This window comes from Podarcis melisellensis (assembly GCF_964234715.1).
Source record: "Podarcis melisellensis genome assembly, chromosome: 7".
NCBI lineage: Eukaryota > Metazoa > Chordata > Lepidosauria > Squamata > Lacertidae > Podarcis > Podarcis melisellensis.
Genome location: NC_138539.1, coordinates 22,097,896 through 22,117,259, shown reverse-complemented (window position 1 = coordinate 22,117,259; position 19,364 = coordinate 22,097,896). Strand labels below are relative to the sequence as shown.

At 39.7% G+C, this 19,364-nt stretch overlaps 1 protein-coding gene and 1 long non-coding RNA gene across 2 annotated transcripts in view; one reads left to right on the top strand and one right to left on the bottom strand.

Annotated features, from left to right (window-relative positions):
• Positions 1-7,107, top strand: part of DCAF13 (DDB1 and CUL4 associated factor 13) — a 19,719-nt gene extending 12,612 nt beyond the window's left edge. Inside the window, exons 9-11 of the mRNA XM_081918890.1 lie at positions 1,767-1,902; positions 5,729-5,892; positions 6,531-7,107. Coding sequence (XP_081775016.1) covers positions 1,767-1,902; positions 5,729-5,892; positions 6,531-6,618 — 388 coding nt within the window. The 3' untranslated portion in view covers positions 6,619-7,107. The remainder of the gene's footprint in view (positions 1-1,766; positions 1,903-5,728; positions 5,893-6,530) is intronic.
• LOC309374234 overlaps positions 1-19,364 on the bottom strand; it is a 19,913-nt gene extending 549 nt beyond the window's left edge. Inside the window, exons 1-2 of the long non-coding RNA XR_014170432.1 lie at positions 18,931-19,364; positions 1,060-1,093 (exon numbers count right to left, since the gene is read on the bottom strand). This is a non-coding gene — a long non-coding RNA (uncharacterized lncRNA). The remainder of the gene's footprint in view (positions 1-1,059; positions 1,094-18,930) is intronic.

Below are 19,364 nucleotides of genomic sequence, written 5' to 3'. Positions count from 1 at the left end.
TCCTAAACTCACATATAAGCGTGCACATATGAACATACTTCTTTTCAGGCAAACCTCACTGAAAATATTGGGTGAGATTCAGTATAGCAGAAGAGGGGATCCACTACAACCCCCTGTGCACCCCCCAAAATCTGCTCTGGGCTTTGGGAGACTCCTCTTGGGCAGTTTTTTGGGGCATGCAGGGACTGGAAGGGGAGAAGAGAAACCACAAGTCCAATTACACAAGCAGATTTCCATCAACTAGAGGATGAATATTGTTTGATGTTGCCCACTGTTTATAGTTGAAACTATAAGCACCAATTAAAATTATATAACACTGTATGATATCAATCTGTATAATAAAATGGCCAAGACATACTTCAAAACTGCATCTCCCTTCACCTCAGAGCAAGATTGTTTTTTTAGTAGCCCTGTGGTGGCAGTGAATAATAAAATAAAGCTATGAATATGTATTCATGATTGTAATGTGCTTTGGTTGCATTCTGATCTTAATTGAAAACAAATTAGACTACTGGGGACATAAGCAAAGTCTCCATGTAAGTAGTAATTATCATCTATAGCTGTTCTATGTCTTATGTATTTATTTTTAAACAGTAGACTTGAATGAAGAAAAAATATAGGTTACAATAAATAATATAACCAAATGAAAATAATTGTAAATTGTACATAGTTGTTAAATAATTACAAGATGGGTACTCTGCGCCTTTGTAAATATTTTAGAGTATAATTTAAATCAGAACAGAGTACTTGCTCTAATTTAAGGCGTTATATCGAAGAGTGGAACTCATTTTGCGTAACATTGCTTTTGCAGCTCCTTTTTTCTCTCCCACAAAAAGCTATTCCTGTGGATTGAGGGACCCTTTGGAATAATGTTGCTGCTGCTTGTTGTTGTTGATTATTATTATTATTATTATTATTATTATTATTATCAATTGAATTGTCTTACACACGTTTCAAGCCAATGTGCAAGATACAAGAAAAGAACTGTTAAAAAACCTCAGTTAAAACCAAAAGAGAAAACACCAGCAGATATATATTTTAAAAATACAAATCAGATACCTTAGCAGAGACACATTCATCCAGCTTGGAATGCCTGTTGGAGAAAAAAATGTTCACAGTATCATCTAGGTTTCATCAAGATAGTCTCTGCTGAGTTTCATCTTTGCTGCCACAAGCCAAACTGGTCATGTGACTTTCAATGACATATGTTTCAGGGTTTTTTTTGCACTTAAGCAGAACTACAACCAAGCAGGTGTTGACTGAGTTTCTGACTGAATGTCAAAAGCTGATCTATATAGCAGCTTCAACGCCTGGTGTTGCCAACTGCACACCTAGTTAATGGAAGCTTAGCCGATAGTTTACCCCCCCCCCCAAAAAAAAAAATCAGTTTGGTCTTCCATGTGCTCAGAGTCATGAGAACAGGCTAGAAGTTGTCATTATTAGTACAGAGGTGATTCACATGACCACTGTTTATCTCATCTGTGTATTCTGGTAACAGACATCTTCCTTGAGGTGTTGGGTAAGAGCCCCAGAGATCATTATTTTTGAGTCTTTTGTATGCAGTTAGTAATTTCTGGGGATTTAGGTGGTGCTACATATTGTTTAATTTGTCTGCAGTACACATTGTACACCTTAAAAATAAACTTATTGGTCCCTTTTATGAATAAAAAATAACACTTTCCAGTGTTGAAAGGAAAATGCATGATGAAAGAAAACATCAATATAAATGTTCCAATTTAATAGGTGTTTTTGTTTGTTGGTTTTAGAGAAGTCTATCATACAAAGCGAATGCAGCATGTCATTACTGTTAAATGGACATCTGACAACAAATATATCTTGTGTGGCTCTGACGAAATGAACATTCGTTTGTGGAAAGCTAATGCTTCTGAAAAACTTGGTGTGGTAAGTAAATTCAAATTATATTTTTTTAAAGTGAATTAAGGCGACAAAAATATATTTTTGTATTTAAAATGCTGATCTTTAATTTGGCTTAGTTGTATACATGATAATCTTTCATTGCAACCGGCCTGCCTTGAGGTTGCTCATTTTCTTTATTATGGTATATATTTCTATCAATTGAATATAACTGTTCAGTGGCTCAGTTCACACGCACTGCTAAGAGCAAACAATGTGTTAGCATGAGGCCGTGGGTTCTCAGAGAGGTTATTGCTGCCACTGCAGTCCTTCCCCATTTCCACAGCAGTACCTGGGGCTCCTGTTCTTTGTTTTCTCCAGATTGTCTCCTCCAGATTTGTCAGGAGCGAGACAAATGATAAGCCTGAGTTTTTTATGACACATTAAATCAGACTGGTTTAGCACTGGCTAATGCAGCAGTAGGACTGGGGGAGGAGTGCAGAAGTAGCTCTTTGGCTAAATGCTCTTTGAGAGTAGAGTTGATCATTCAGCTCCATGCTCATGTGATACTGCCAAAGATTAAGCTTCTGAAGAAAAAAAATGCAATAATATTTAATGCATAGGAAGTGTCATGCAGGCTAAACCTTATTTATAAAAAAAGAAACCAATATGAATAAGAGCTTCTCCATCACTGCAGAATTCTCTGTCAGAGATGCCCTGCACAATTTTACTTGACGTTTGGATTAGACCTAAATACACTGCTTAGGTTGTGGCTTTCATAGTTGATGAGTGTTTATTTGACTGGTAGTTGTACTTTGACACTGAGGCTGCTCAAGTATTCATCATTTCTGACATTCATGTTTTCTTTGCTTCATTAATGTATTTGGCGTTGCACTCATTACGTAAAATCAGTGGAACACTCTAGCAAGAACAGCATCTCTGCAGGAGCCAGAGGCGCTTACCCTGTCTACACTCCGCTGACGATTAAGCCTATGATATTCTGGGTAACTGTGGTGGAGATAAGTGACATCTAGTTGTTACAGCTGCAGGAGAGTGTTCTTTAAAAAGGACTGTGCTGCTTTCCAAAATAGAAACTTTACGTTTCTGCATCTATGTAATGCAGACTTTGTGAAAGCAAATCCGCTTTTACATTGCAAAAGTTGTACGCAATTGAATAAGTTACATGAGATGGGCATTTTAAATATCTAATGCGGTGCACCTGATACAATTTATACACGCTGCACGCTAATCTTGGGTATCTTCTTCACAAAGAGAAAGCTACAGCTGTGGTCATGATAATGTAAACGAACTAGTAATTACAAGTATTCACTCATTGTAATGTTTTGTAGAACTCTCTTGGATTGTATAACAATTAGTATGGAGTTTAGTAATTCAGTGAGCTTTTATAGCCCAGTCCTTTTGAGCTTCTGTCTGAAGTAGTAGCATATAGGCACAAATATAATATTTGAAGTGCTAGTGTGAGGCCTTTGCTTCTACCTTTGCTATATAATAACAGGAATCATCTTTAATCTTGGATCATAGTCTCACAAGCCCAGGACAGCCCTCAAAGCTGATGCTTTGGAGGAATTTAGTCTGGCCTGTTTGCGCTAACCAGAGCAAGTTGTCAATATGCGTTGAACTGAGGTCAGGGAGGTGATGATACAATTGTGCATTTGCTTTTAAAAAAAGAGATATTGAGATTTCTGTTCTAGGTGTTTATAACATGATGGGGCTATGAACATAATGTGAATATCAGGTGCAGTTCATGCCTAATCCTGAGACATGCCCCTGGCTTCTGCTCTACTGCCATTTTGTGAAAATTCATGCTATATTTTATATTATACTGACCTTTGTATGAATGCCTCTCATCATGGATGTTACCCTGTCACTTCCTCCTATTCCAAGCTCCCTTCCCTCTCCTCCCCTTCCTGATTTTGCACACATTCACCTACACAGTAATTCAGGAGTGCTGTGCATATAAACTCACAATATTGTTTTTGTCTGCAGAAGGAGCAGGGTTCTATCAGCAACCATTTTTTAAAGTAATTGCCTTTAATTAAAATGAAAGCCTTTTAATTTGGATTGCATTGACAATTTGCACTGCAGGAATGCCTGGAATGTATTGCTGACTAAACAAACTATTATGGGATGTCTTGAGATAATGACCAAGGAAAAATAACGCATGTAATTTGTAAAGGATTACTGTATTTCATTCCTGTAAATGTCTGCTAACATTGATTCAATTTAATATCTTATATTTGAGAGCTAAGACAACTCCAGCTCCAGTTGTATCAAATGTTTTCCTCTAGAGCCCCAAAAGGTGACTTTCTTTATTCGTGTATGTTGGTGAAATCATTAGGGGTTTGGCATCAAGATGCTTAGGTTTTGACTCTATAGGTGAACAACCCCCCTCCCATTAATTCTCTAGACCCTTTTATAGATATAGAAGAAAAAAAATCAAGGTATCCAGGAAGAGAGGCTAATTGAAACCGTCCTACTCAATTAATAAAATAAACTATACCTAACTAAGCAGCTGAGTAGAATGGGCTTCTGCTTCCTTGCTTCCAGCAAAAAATTATTCCTACTCTAAAATGATGAAATTCTGTGTAGATTGCCAGTAAAGTGATAACAAATAGGCAGCCATTTTATAAAGTATGGCAAACTTAAATAATAAATATGTAAGTTCTTGCGTCAACTTCAGGTGCAAGTATTTATCCATTTGTGATTGGATCCAAAGGTGACCTACGTAGATGGACTTTGATCCAGTTGTGGTACCTGCCAACAAAATTGGGCAGAATGTGACTTCCAGTTATTTCCCCAGCAGCTTTCTATCCACATCATCTCCCACACTGAAGAGGGTTCTTCAACCCTCTGGGGCAAAATTTCAGGCGGAAGGGGGGATCTGTAAAAATCACCTCATCTCCCCACTCCTTCCATTAGTGGGTGCTGTGAGTGGAACTCTCCTCACAGGGTTATTGGAGCCCTAAGATGCCTGCTGAAAAATCCAAAGAAAAAATAGGTCATGTTAATGCTTGCATTGGACTGAGCAACTTGGGGATGGTAGCTAGTATGTAAGTAAGATGGGTTCCCAGAATGGTTTTAGGTAGCACTTTTAAGCAGACTTACTTGAAAACAAGTTCTACTAGTTCTTGGTTTTTCTGAGCGTCCAATAAGCTTTGACTACATTTTTGCCCACTGCTATTGGAACGAACTATTTATTTATTGAATTTCTATACCGCCTTTTTGCCTAGGCACACCAGGAGTTTTACACTTACACAGTTTTGCCACTCACTCATCTGCAGTTAAAAATGAAGCATGAACAGCCCCCTTCCTCCAGCCCCCCTCCTTCCTTCTCACGAGGCAAATGGTGCTTTTTGGCAAATAGCAGGGAGGGGGTAGTTTGCCTGGCATAGGCCCTGATGGTATCTCTGCTTCCCTCTGAAATACACGATTAATCCACTCCAGGGACTACTTCATATTTGCTGCCTCTTCTAATGGGCAGGGTGATTGCAGTTAATTGGAGGGTTATTTAACATGTGATGTTTTATTCCTTCTTACTACTCTTTCTGTCCCCTCAACCTGAATAGTCCACTTGTGGGGGATGGGAGAAGAATACACAGTTTCTAGTACATCTTTTAAAGAATCCAGATTCTTTTTCTCTCATGCTTGCACAGTGTGGATTGCACAATTTTAGCTGATATTTGCCAGGTTCTTGGAGATCTGGCAGTGACAGTTTTGTACCTGTTAGCAGACACACGGGAACCAACAATACTTCTTGTGGAATTGCACACTTCTAAAACTGTTCTGTTTGGCTTTATGAAATAAGTCATCTTTACCACCTGCTCAGTTTTAACACCAGGGTCTGTTTCTGTAGCTTCTTCCTCGGGAAAAAGCAGCTATGAACTACAATGAGAAATTGAAAGAGAAATTCCAGCACCACCCTCAAATCAAACGTATAAGTCGCCATCGACACTTGCCAAAGATGATCTACAGCCAGGCCAGAGAGCAACGCATCATGAAAGAAGCTCGTCGGCGAAAGTATGTTACTTCTTAACTTTACCTTGTTAAATTACATGTTATATTGGGCCATTCTTTCAGTTAGTCCAGCAACACTTTTGAATAGATTTAGAGGAAACTTGCTAACTTGAAGAGCAGTTTAGTTTACTCTTTTCTATTGAAACTTTACCAAATTGAAAGAAATCTGTACAGGAGTCTATTGGCAAGCTTTAATTATTTTAGTTGGACTAGATGATGTATTGGTTCTTGCAAATGATTCTGTAACATTTATTTGTTAATTTAAGCAATTAGATTGCATGAGGCAATGGGGTGGAAAGGGAAGGCAAAGTGGTGGTAAATACTCACGTTCAAGAGAAAAGGAACAGGTGGTTTCTCCGTGGAACAAAATAGACAATCCTTAGAAATAGTAGAGAACACTATAAAATACGTTATTCAGTTTTGTTTTAATTGAATCTGTTGCCTAAAAGAAGCAACTCAAAATGAGTTTCTGCCCAAGTTTATGATCTAGCAGCCAGTTAGTGATTTTCCAAATACAGTAGGGCATTTTCAGTATATTGTTTTTTAGAAGCAATGTAGAGTATGGTCAGTTAATTTGTTTTTTAAATAAAATTATACCCCTTGTGGCTGAAATAATCTAATTTTGATGTTTCTTATTTTAGGGAAATGAATCGCCGGAAACATAGCAAGCCTGGATCTGTACCGCTTGTGTCAGAGAAGAAGAAACACATTGTAGCTGTAGTGAAATAATAGTTTATATAATGCCTGTTTTATTGGTTGAATTCTTAAAGACAATGTGCACATCCTTTTACTTTTACTTTTTAAATGTCTCCATTACTATTGTAATGTTTGGATTTTGCATTAAAAAGGCATTTAAAATTTTATATCTAGATATGCTACTGATATAGTTTAGGTTAATTTTGTGACCTCCGCATTTCATTCTGTTGCACCTTCTGTCAGTCCAATTTTGTGTCACCTGAAAAAGAGACACAGTGTTGTATCCACTGCCAAAAAGGATGAACAACTTCACTATGCAACAAGCAGCTTTCCCTTTACTAGAGACTACATAAGCATTCAGCATGTAATTTCTAAAATCCTATGAAGAGTTCTTCATAGGCTAGATAATTTAGGAAACCCTAGTGTTATGACACTTGCCTGTGTTTCCTTACTGCACCCACCAACATAATTGGGCAGTTGTCAATATGTGATATTAAAACAAAGATTTGTGTTGAATAGTAACTTTGTAGTTGCCTAATTTAAAGCCTGACATTTCTAAACTGGAACAGAAAAAATAGACATAACCATTTTGAATGTGATTAACAGCAAAATGTTGATACCTGTTGTTGTACGTCTAGTTACCGTATTTTTCGCCCCATAGGGCGCACCTAGTTTTTTTTTTGGGGGGGGAATTATTATTTTTCCCCCCAGGCGCGGGGCTGGGGCGGGGGAAGCCCGAGCTTCGCCAGCCCCCAGAACAGGCTGCTATCCGCAAGCCTAGGGAGCCCGGCGTGAAGTTGCGCCGGTCTCCCCAGGCTTGCAGATATCTGCCCGAAGCCCGGGGCACGCTGCTCAGCGTGCCCCAGGCTTCGGACAGCAGGCTGATATCCACAAGCTTAGGGAGCCCTGCAGGAACCCTCTCGCTCTCCAGGCTTCAGCGAAAGCCTGCATTTGCCCCATAGGACGCACACATATTTCCCCTTCATTTTTGGAGGGGGAAAAGTGGGTCCTATAGGGCGAAAAATACAGTACTTTTATTGGAACATGATCAAGACAAAATTAAGAACTTATTCACATCAATTTCAGTTTAAGAGCTAAGCAAGATCTGAACGTCTGTATTATAATCAGTGGAGCTTTTAAAAGTTATTGACTGGCAGGATCAGGTCTTTTATTTATTTATCTGTTTGAATTTTAAAAATAACTAAGTTTGCTCTTGAAAGAGAGTGAAATGTTAACCAAGCCTCAGGGAACAGCTAACAGTAAATTAAAGTTGCTTTAATCTTATGGTCTCTGGGAATTGTGGACCTATGACCCCAGTAGGATATTGTGGACCTTCTTGATGGGTAGGGAAGAAGGTCTGCCCCCAGAGGCCACATTAATGCAGATGTAGAAACCTGAGTAGCTGAGCTCCTTGTATGTGGGTGGTGCATTCATGATGGCAGTCGGGAATTATAGTTATTCTGTATGAGCATTGCATTCAGAGTGCTCTTGAGCAGATACTTCAGCCATACCAGGAATGTTGTCTGTTTTCTAGACACCTGCCAGTCTGGTATGGAGGTGTAAGATCAGATCCCTGCTCTGCTTTGGAAATGGGCAGAATGGAGGAGAGGGTGTGAAATGAAGTACATATTGAGTCTACTTAACTAAGCAAAAGAAAGCTAACTTCATGTTTACTGTGTGATTCATTTGTTGCCCTCTCAATTTGTTACCTGAGTTATAGCAGCATAGTTCATCATTAAGTGGCCAGATAGAATTGGCTCTAAGCTCAATGTTGTAGAGCTCAATTAAATCAACTAGAAATTTTGTTTATTATAAATTAAGAGTATTATACTAATGGCTTTTCAAGAAAGATGTGAGAGAAGCCGTGGTTCTGTTTACACTCTTGCAGTTCTTCAATTTCGGCGTGAGATATTTAGAAAATGTAAATACTATTTTTCAGTCACAGCCATGTTGAAAGCAGAGAAAACTGGGGAGAAGCAAATAAGTTAAATCATTTAACAGATTCTTTTTTGTAGAGGGAGAAGTAAATTGGGAGTTTCCTTCCTTAAAGTGTTTAGCGGTAAGTCTTCCTTGATTTGGCTCACATGTTCAGCTTTTAAGTACTGTAAATAGCCTGCACACAATAGACTTCACCACTTACAAGATGTGATGTGAGGATAGTTTAAAGTAGATTGCGAAGAACTTTAGAAAGTATTGTGGTGGAATGTCTGTGTGGAATTGAAAACCTATAAAGATACTTCAAAATAAAATCCAGGAGCAGGACCCAGTAAAAATTCTGCCCTACTCAGATTTTTCTTGAAAAATTCACATAGACTATTTGTGATATCCTCCATAGGAATAATTCAGTAAGTACTCCTGAGACAGAAAGTACTGATCCCATATTATTGTATCTCCAAGTAATGCTGGAAAAGAAACTGAAACACTTGAAGAATCTCTGCCAATCAGTGAAATCAGTGGGAAATGGACCAGTAGCCTGACTTCATTTAAGGCAGACTTTGTTTCTGTGATTTCTGCAATAATTTAAACCGTCTGGGGGGCATCGATTGATACTAAACTGGCGAAACATTTACTAACAGTTGCCTTGTTTTCTGCTTGTAGTTATGGCTCACAAAATATCTGTGCAGTTTCCTCCGCAAATGATCATCAAGCCCTGTGGTGATGGCCTGGAACTTTGCATTGTGTGTGCTATTCATTACCTACTTCCAGTTCTATCAGTTGCTACTTACTCCCTGTGTCGAGTCATAGTGAGCTATAATCGGCTTCTCTAGGAGAAGTGTTTCTAATTGTGGGATTGGGTTAACGATCTGTATCTGAGCCTTCAGCAAGGAGCTTCTTGCATCTTAAGTGACAGGAGTAGGATCAGCATGGTCCTAAGTGCTAATTTTTCTGAAGAGAGCCTAATGGGTGCAGAGCTCTGCAGAGGATTTTATCCATAGGAACAAAAGACCTGAAGAAGGAAGGGGACCATAGGAAAATTCTGCATCGTAGATGAGATGGAAGTAGCACATCAGCAAATTTCTTTACCAGACTGTGTTGATGACAGGAAATGATTTCTCATGCCATAAGCATTCAGGACACAATAAGCCAAAATTATTTTTCCTACAAAGCAAGTAATCTAGTTTTTAAAATTGAAGGAGAAACATTTAATTGGTACAGCTGGATAAATAAAGGTGTATTTATAGATAAGCTATTTGAGGACTAGAGCCTGTTGGGTTTTTTTGAACTGGTTAAGGCAAAAATTTAACCTTTGTGAGCAAATCCATGGACAATATTTGCAGCTGCATCTTTTTGCAATAGAGTATTTGCAATCAGAAAATACTGGGATGTTTCTGATAAACCCGTGTTTCAAAATAATCCTTCTCTTTCTGGTTGTCTCTGAAGCTCCAAAAACATCAGCGAAAAAAGCATAGAAAAAAGTATAAAAAAGCATTTTAACTGCATTAAAATGGCAATCTCAAAATGTAGAACAAAATGGCATGCATTTGTTGGGAAAGTTTATGTAAAGTATCTCTTTTTCAAATATTTTATTCAAATATATGAAAGTAAAAGGATTTCCCAGTATAATATACACGTTTAGGGGTTTTGTTTATTGTTTTGCATTTTTTGCTCTGCCCATGTTTGCCTCCGGCCACATACATCACTGGTATGTGGCCCCCAGAAGGGTTCCCATGAGGTAATGTGGCCCTTGGGCTGGAAACGTTCCCCCATGCCTGGGTTGATTTATTTGAACAGCATATAATGTGACCCCAAGGAAGTGCCTCTATATACACACACACCACATAGTTAACATTTCTTGGTGTTTCTGGTTTCTGAAGAAAACCATGTAAGTCTGAATCAACTTTATGGTCAATGCTGCCCTTTTGCTCTGGGCTGAGAGAATAATCAGAGCAAACTCACTTCAATAAAATGAGAATTAGCAAACTTACAGGAACATGACTAAAGTGGTGCTCTTCAAAGTGCCAAAGCTCAGATTACAGGAATTCATCATATCCATGAATCAGATAGCATTGGTCTTGCAGTGTAATTCTACCTAAATTATGTTTGTCAGTTAAGAATGCCAAATTAAATGCTGTTTTGTCAAAATTTATTGCTGCTGTTGGGAAACTGCTTTGATGACATGACAACCCCTCTTGAGAGAGGAGGAAGAGACTACTTGGACGATTCCTGTTCTTGTGAAAAGATGGGGCACCCATGGCTGAAAGATTTCTCCCTGCTGCACTGCACTGGTGAAAGAGATTACATTATACAAAGGCAAAATCCCAGACGAAGGTCTCTTGTATGTATTCCATAGACATGAATGGGAATTAACTTTAATATTTTTGGAATAACACATAAGGCAACAAATACAAACATTTGCTGGTTGGGAAGAGAAGAAACAGCAAGCCTGATTTATTGTGTTCTTTCTTCACTGGTGCGAATGAAAGGACAAAAATGTGCATTGAATACTTTATCAATGGTTTGGGACCAGAATATATCAGGAACAGCATACCCCCGCCGTCCTCAGCATGAGCTTGTCAGGACCTTCAACACTTCAAAAATGTGTATTCATATCTGCATAGTATCACCAAGTAGAACTGTTTAGGATATTGAGAGACTGGATAATTTGAGTTTTGCCATTGCCAGGTTTGAAGGAGCCATTAGCAAATGCCCATCTGGTTCATATATCAGTGAATCTCTCTGGTACCAAAAATGTAATTCCAGGCATTGGGGGAAATTAAAATGGCAGCATCACCATCTGATTGCAAAATAGTTCATTTTCTAGCATTGACATTCTGTTTCATAGAAATAATGGGATTTTGCTAAGGGAAGTTTAGAGTTTGTTAATCCTCTAATGAACACTTCTCAATGTGTTAATTTTTTTGTACTCGGTGCGCAGAGAGGTTTTCCATTAATGCACACTTTCAGTTGGAACTCATCCAGGTACCGTAGGTATTAATAACACCATGGACGAAAACTATATGCAAGGTAAAAAGGACAGAACATAAAGAAAATTGGAACAATGAGGGTTGTATGTGTTGAGAGAAAGAAAGGAGGGCTTCTGAAACACTGGTAATTTCTATACATAATACACTTGAAGCCAAGGGTTCTGCATATATGCCAAGGATTTCTGGAACTGGCATGCTGGCTCCAGAATCCCCAGAATGCTCTTTCGAGATCTCTCAGAGCTGTCCAAGTTCCCATGAAATCTTGTGGAAGCATCACAGACCTGGAGAGAGCCAGTGTGCTGTAGTGGTTAAGAGCAGTAGACTCGTGATCTGGTGAACCAGGTTCGCGTCTCCGCTCCTCCACATGCAGCTGCTGGGTGACCTTGGGCTAGTCACACTTCTCTGAAGTCTCTCAGCCCCACTCACTTCACAGAGTGTTTGTTGTGGGGGAGGAAGGGAAAGGAGAAAGTTAGATCCTTCGGGTATTGATAAAGCGGGATATCAAATCCAAACTCCTCCTCTTGCTTCAGAAGGAAAGCTGAGAGCTTAAAAACTCTTTCCTCATGCTGGCTTAATTTACAGGATGTCAACCTGCTAGCATTCAATCATGTATTGCTGAAATTGCAGAAGTTACCGGTACATGTACATAAGATGTGATCGTACTGTATAATATTATAGTACCAGATTAGCCTGCATCTCTCTCTATATGCACACAAAACCCCATTATCTTACAGACATGTTCACAAAAGTATTACTTTGGGCATCTCTACACAGGGGGTATTGCAGTGGGCACAGTTACTTTAGGAACACAGTATTGTCTTGTTTTGGTGTGGAAATTAGCAAGAAGCAGCAAATGGCAATATAAACAAATGTCGTTTATTTTCATTTGGCATGTGTATTGGCATACATTTGAGTGAAATGGCTTTTGTCTTGAAGCACCCATACAAAGATGTAGAATAGCAAGATGGTTAGCTGTTACAGATTATATAGGCTATCCACATTCAAGCTTAAATAATTGCTGTTACAGAGAGAGAGAGAGAGAGAGAGAGAGAGAGAGAGAGAGAGAGAGAGAGAGAGAGAGAGCGCTTTATACAGAATAGAGTAGGGCACTAGAGGACCAGGCAAAATTGCAGCCTACATGCACCAGAAGGGAAAGCTCAAATGCAAATGACTATGGTTTGGAGTAATGCGTAGGTTCAGAAACAATGCGATGAGGGAAATGAGAAAGGTATAGATAAGAAGAAGGAGTGAGACACTAATAATTACCTGTGCCAAGGAAGGGAGAGTAAAGAGAAAGCATATGCTCACTGCTGAATCCAGACTTCCTGGCAAAGGCTAAACACACTTTGTATGGTGGAGAAACAGGCCTGGGTACCATTGACAGCAAAATATCCAGGAAAAGGGTTTTTAGGCTGAGGTGATGACTGGGTGGACATCCTTGTTAGCTTACCCTTGAAGTAAATCTCACTACCCTGGGTTTCTTAGAATCTTCCTAAGCAGCTGAAGGGGTTCCTAATAAAGTTCCAGAAATATAAAAGGCTTCCTTTTGGGATAACATTGGCTTATGCCTGCTAGGGTCATGACTAATCTGAAGAAAACAACAAGCATGTCTGAGAAGCAGTGTGGGGAGGCAGGTATAAAGGGCTTAGGTTTTGTTCATGCAGGCATCAGTGAGTTGAAGCAGACTTGAAAAAGTGGAGATGGTGGGTGGTTGCTGCTTTGGTTCCAATAATTTATGTCTTTATTTAAAATACTTAAATTATATTAAGTGTTCTTTTAAATTGTTAAGAATTAAAATTTGAAAACCAAATTTCATACTGGTTGATTTCTTAACACTTGTGTGTTTTCTTTAGCACTTGGGACAACCTGGTGATAGTTGCACTGTTTGATTCCAACCAGATGTTAGCATATCATTTCTTTCAAACTGATAGGCATGAAAGTTGTTGGGGATTTGGTTGTGAGGAGCTGAAGGGGTTCATTTAAGCTGAAGCTTCACTAGAGCCTTATTTTGGGGCAGGTTTCGTATACCCAACAATATAATGAAATACCGTAAAGCATGCCCCATGTCACGTGCAGAAAACAGTTCAAACATCATTTAGTGACCACAACTCAGCTAAGAACTCCTAAGGGAGAAATTGAAATTTATAGAATCCAAGCAGCTCTCATTATGGAAATTAAACTCTGAGTATCACTTTGCCAAGATCATTCAACTAGCGCAGCTGACTCTTATTCTAAAGCAGTGAGATCAATAGAAAATGGAAGAAGCCCAAAGCAAAAATCCTTTGTAGAATTTAAGGTAAAGGTAAAGGTACCCCTGCCCGTACGGGCCAGTCTTGACAGACTCTGGGGTTGTGCGCCCATCTCACTTAAGAGGCCAGGGGCCAGCGCTGTCCGGAGACACTTCCGGGTCACGTGGCCAGCGTGACATCGCTGCTCTGGCGAGCCAGAGCCGCACATGGAAACGCCGTTTACCTTCCCGCTGGTAAGCGGTCCCTATTTATCTACTTGCACCCGGAGGTGCTTTCGAACTGCTAGGTTGGCAGGCGCTGGGACCGAGCAGCAGGAGCGCACCCCGCCGCAGGGATTCGAACCGCCAACCTTTCGATCAGCAAGCCCTAGGCGCTGAGGCTTTAACCCACAGCGCCACCTGCGTCCCCTTTGTAGAATTTAGATCCTCCTTAATGTTTTCAGAAAACTGTTTCAGGTGGCTTTTAGACAGGCACCGTTATTTAGCTGTGGGGATCTTAGAATGTAGTGGTACCTTGGGTTAAATACGCTTCAGGTTACAGACTCTGATAACCCAGAAATAGTACCTCAGGTTAAGAACTTTGCTTCAGGATGAGAACAGAAATTGTGTGACAGCGGCGGAAGGCCCCATTAGCTAAAGTGGTGCTTCTGGTTAAGAGCAGTTTCAGGTTAAGAACGGACCTCCAGAACGAATTAAGTTCTTAAGCCGAGGTACCACTGTACTGATTATATTAACAATGTACCAGTGCACTAGTCCAAGTAGGCACAGGCAGGAAGCAAACTATTTTTGTGTCCCTGTGGCTGTGTACTGAGTGGTGCCTAGGTATGAGAAGTTAGCCTTCCCTTTTTCCAAGCCACTATCTGAAGCGGGATATGCTGGATTTTGTCCCTTAAGATGGCAGTTCTGTACACTGTGTACTCTGTATAATGATATGTGCATGGTGTTATTTAACTAAGAGGAAATACCACAGCAGCAGGGTATCACCTACTGACAAAACACTTGTTTTGTCGCAGCCTCTTTATTTATAGATATACAGGTTGGCTTGGGGTCAACAAACAGCGTCCAGAAGATGCTATCTTCAGACTCGGAGTAAGAGATCAAGAACCCTGTGCCTCTAGCTATCAATTGCTCACTTAGAAGATGTTAATTATATTGTTACCTGGTAATAAAGTCATCTACAATGACCCACACATTCTAGTAATAGCTAGATCACTTTTTATTAGTTGGAATGGGCTAGTTAAGCAACAGTTTCATTCTTCTCCCTTGTCTATCAGAAGTGACCATACACCAAGAAAACCAAGTCTGCTTTTTCAACAGACAGCAATTGCTTGGCTTCAATTTCATCCCACACTCAATTTGAGAACATAGTCTTTTCCAAGAAATGAGTATCATAGTCCTTGGAAAATATGATATTCTGGGAAGACCATCCTACTTGTTGAGAATACTGTTCATTCATTGCTGTGATAGGTTAGAGGTTTTATTTTCCTTCAAGAAGGAGGTTTTAATTCTCTTACAAAGAAATCCTCACCAGACATAGCCCACTTGGGAAACTACCAGTCTTGAATCTGTTCTTCTTGGACATAGACCAACGGCTGAAGAGCCAGAGGAAAGAGTAATTCTCTCTCAATTTCAAAAGAATACATGAAAGGTAGCTGGTATGTCAGTATAGATGTGTGGTCAGGTACTAGGTGTGTGGGCAATTCCCAGCTAGTTTTTTTTTAATCTTGTCAGACGTCTGAAGAAGGAAAACCCAAACTAATTACTCATAGATGCTGACAACACAGGAAGACTTGAAAGCACCATATACTGAGTGACAAAGGTCCACTCTGTTATGTCAAAGTCTCTACGTGGCTTTGCTGCCTGGCAACACTACGGAAGACCAAAGATGAAGTCAGGGAAATGCTGCCTGAAGAATCCTGGTACCATATGGACACCAAGGTATTTCTATTGCTAATACTATCCTTGAATGTGATTATATTGTATGTACAAATCTGTTGCAAGTCACTTTGAAAGTCTCTATAAAACAGTATATAAGTAAAACAAAGAAACAAACATCTTAATAAATGTGATCTTCTTGGTCATGGAAAACTATCATGTTTGCCACCAAGACAGTTTGCTCTGATATACATCTAGTTGCTTCCTCCAGTTCTGAAGTTGTGCTAACTCATTTTGAAAGAAGCCCCTAGCATTTCAACCCAGTAGCTAGCTGCTATAGAACTTAATTTACTATAGTTCCTTGGGTGATTGTTCTTTACTTCATGGATTTCAATCAGGCAATAATAAGATTCTGTTGAATTATTTGAAACAATGTTTAGATTTATTAGTAGGAGTAAGAAATGAGAAACTGGATTAGATGTTAGCTAATCAATGACCCTAATACACTAAATGCAAATAATGCATATATTGGACAATATACTCTAAGCTGGACACAGACATTTTCAAATTATTTCACAGCTGTTTATTATTATATTACATAGGAAATTATTCCATGTTCAAATTATTCCTAGCTGGACTAGGTGCAAAGCTTTCTGCTTTGGCAATAGTAGAAATAGTAGACATGTGCTGGTCGCTGGTGGGGACCTTCATCTAAGCACAGTCACAGTGGACCTTATTTGTCTTTTTCTCCTACATGTCTCCACCATGACTTTTATGCAGATAGATAGTAAAAAGTTTGATCTAGCATAATACAAATAGAGTCTGTTGAATTAATTTTATTTTTGTTATAGGCCATGCAAAGCTGCCATCAATTCGCTCACATCCTTGTCCACAGCCTAAAATATAAAACCATGAATCCAGTACTTTAAACTGCCATTGTGGTGCAAACGCAAAGATTATAATCATGGATCCTCATGTCTTTTAAATGGAGGACCTCAATTCCAACCCACTATCAAATTAGAGTTTGTGATCTGCATAGACTCACAGTATACAAATAACACAGTGCTTTGTGACACCTTCTTTTGGGCATAGCAGAAATAGCAGGTTGCATTTCAAAATGTTTACTCCAGCTTTGTAGGTTTTTAATGAGTTACTGTTTTAACCGCTTCTGTCCAGCTGTTTCTAGTGACCATTGTTTGCAGGATTTTTTAAAAATCTATTTTATTGATGGCTTTTAAATTAATTTATGTCATCTTGTACTGTTTCGTATTGGCACTGATCAAAGTTGAGCAACATTTTTTTAAAAAAGAAAAGTAAATGAATTGATGTAACATTCATGGAACTACTGTGGAGCAAAAATCTAGATTGGAAAAAACCTGTTTCAGAGGCACTTTGAACCCTTGAAAGTGTTACATTGAGTGCCAATACTAATAGTTAATATTGCATCATAAAAACCTAAATCTGAGGTACAGATTTTTATGTAGTGTTGAATGCATTAAAAAAAACCATTTTACCAGCTAGTCTCTCAAATAACCAGTTTCCAGGGCATAACTGTATTGAACCGTATCTGAGCTTGTCTGTAAACATTTTTTACAACCATCTGGTACAATGTTATGATATGAATGTATTAAGTTAAGAGGCTTCACATGGTAAGTGTATTTAGGAAGAGCTGGAACTATATATTTTATGATATGTGAAGCATAATTTGTTGTTGGAATGGAAAAACCATTCAGTCTGGGAAGTATCATTTCCAAATTCCAGTTTTTGTGACACAGTAATGAAAAGACTCACTAGCATTGTGATTTTTACAATGCAGTGATCTGATATTAGTATAAGTTTAGGAAGTGCTTTCAGCCTTCCCCAGGCTGCTGCCTTCCAGATGTTTTTGGATTAGACTGGGGCTAGTGTTGAGAGCTGTAGTCCAAAACATCAGGAAGGTACTAGGTTCGGGAAAGCTGAGAAAAAAATAAGTGTGATACATTTTTTTGAATATTCATTTTATTAAAAATAAAATTAATAACTTATAGGACTTAAATGGGAAAACTATGTGGACCCATTATAGTCTGATCTCTTTATGTGGATTACACACAGAGCACACATTGAATTTGTGTTCTTCATGCTGAAGGGATAAGCCATGGCTACACCGTATGATATGGTTTGATGTAAGGATACATGTAAAACTTACAAGGATCTATGAGGACCCATGCAAAAAGCCAGATGATGTTGGAAGGATTATTTTGGATAGTGTAGGTGAACTGTGATTATATAATGAATTTCAATATTCTATTTAAAAAAGGATACATGATGAGAAGATGTGCTACAAATCTAGGTTCCAGGATCGGTGCACTACAAATGATTAAACTCATTTTTATGAGTTACTGTGTCATCATGAGTACAAATTAAATGGTTCTGGAGCATCTAGGATTTTGCATCACAAGGTGGAATTTATAATCATTATAACGAAGCCCATAGGTACTGATGTGAACTATGATTTGATGGTGGAAATGGGGTAATTTTGTGTAAAAAGCACAAGGACTTGAGTCTTGCAACCATCTTTTTGTGCCATAGCAATGTCATTAACATCTGAATCTGTGCTTGTTGTGAAGTCAATATAAGAGCCACAAAGTTTAATATATGGGATCCATTTTTTGTGTCTCAGTGATGCCACAAAGTGCTGGCTCCTTGATTTATACCATGCAGTTTACACAGATGAATGCAAGATTTGGGGAGACCTTCTATAAATAAGTTATGAAGATCCTTCTTTTTGTGCCACAGTGGCAGTACTACAAAGTACCGAATCTGCAATGTTTACAGATGTTTTCCCCTCCCATGGAGACATTATAGTTATCCACCTGAAGGCACAGGTGGCTTCCAGGTGACAAGAGGAGCCGCAAACCTTGCATCTCTCTACATTGTGTTGCCGATTGCCTAGCTCAGCATGGAAGAAGCGAAACCATCCCAAATGGAGCCAGTGACAGGGAAGCTGCCTATGTTCTGCAGTGTGCCCTGTGGCAGTAGGACCATCGCTTGCCCTCGACCCCATGCCTACATGCCCAAAGGGCTGGCCACAGATGCCCTAAAGCCAAATACCTATGTCCAGGCCCTTATATCCCCTTATTAAATGAATCTAAAATAGCAACCGTTCTTTGGTTATGTAATCCCAAACACAGATTACAGCCCCCACTTTAACCCATAGCCAGCTGCAGCTGTCTGTCCACCCTGTTAGCGCTTCCCCTGCCCCTTGGCCAACTGCCACTCGCTCCATGTGAATGTGGCAGCAGGGCGAGTTGAAGTTACCGAGGGAGCAACAAATCCGCGTTGGGTCCAGACGAGCCAGGAAACTACCTTGGCACATCTCTTTTTTTCTCCGCGAAGTTGTACCTCTTTCTCCTCAGGGTTTCCCCTGGCTCAGCCATGCTTTTCTTCACCCGAATTTCGGGTGTGTGTGTGTGTATGTGGGGGGGAAGTGGACTCCCTTCTCTTCCATGCCACCTTTTCTCTCCGCGCCTCCATAGCTCGCCAGAAATAACGGCTGAGGCAGGCAGGGCGCTTGTCTGTCACTCTCTCCGCCCCGCCCGCCCGCTCCCTCACGGCCGTTCGCCCGGCCTCCCTGGAGCGGCTAGGCCCAGTCCTCTCAATTGCGCGCGTCCCCGGTGCCACTTGGCTCCTCCCCCTTTTGCCTCGCGTGATTTTTATCGCAGCCATTCGCCTCCTTACCCCCCCCACCCCCC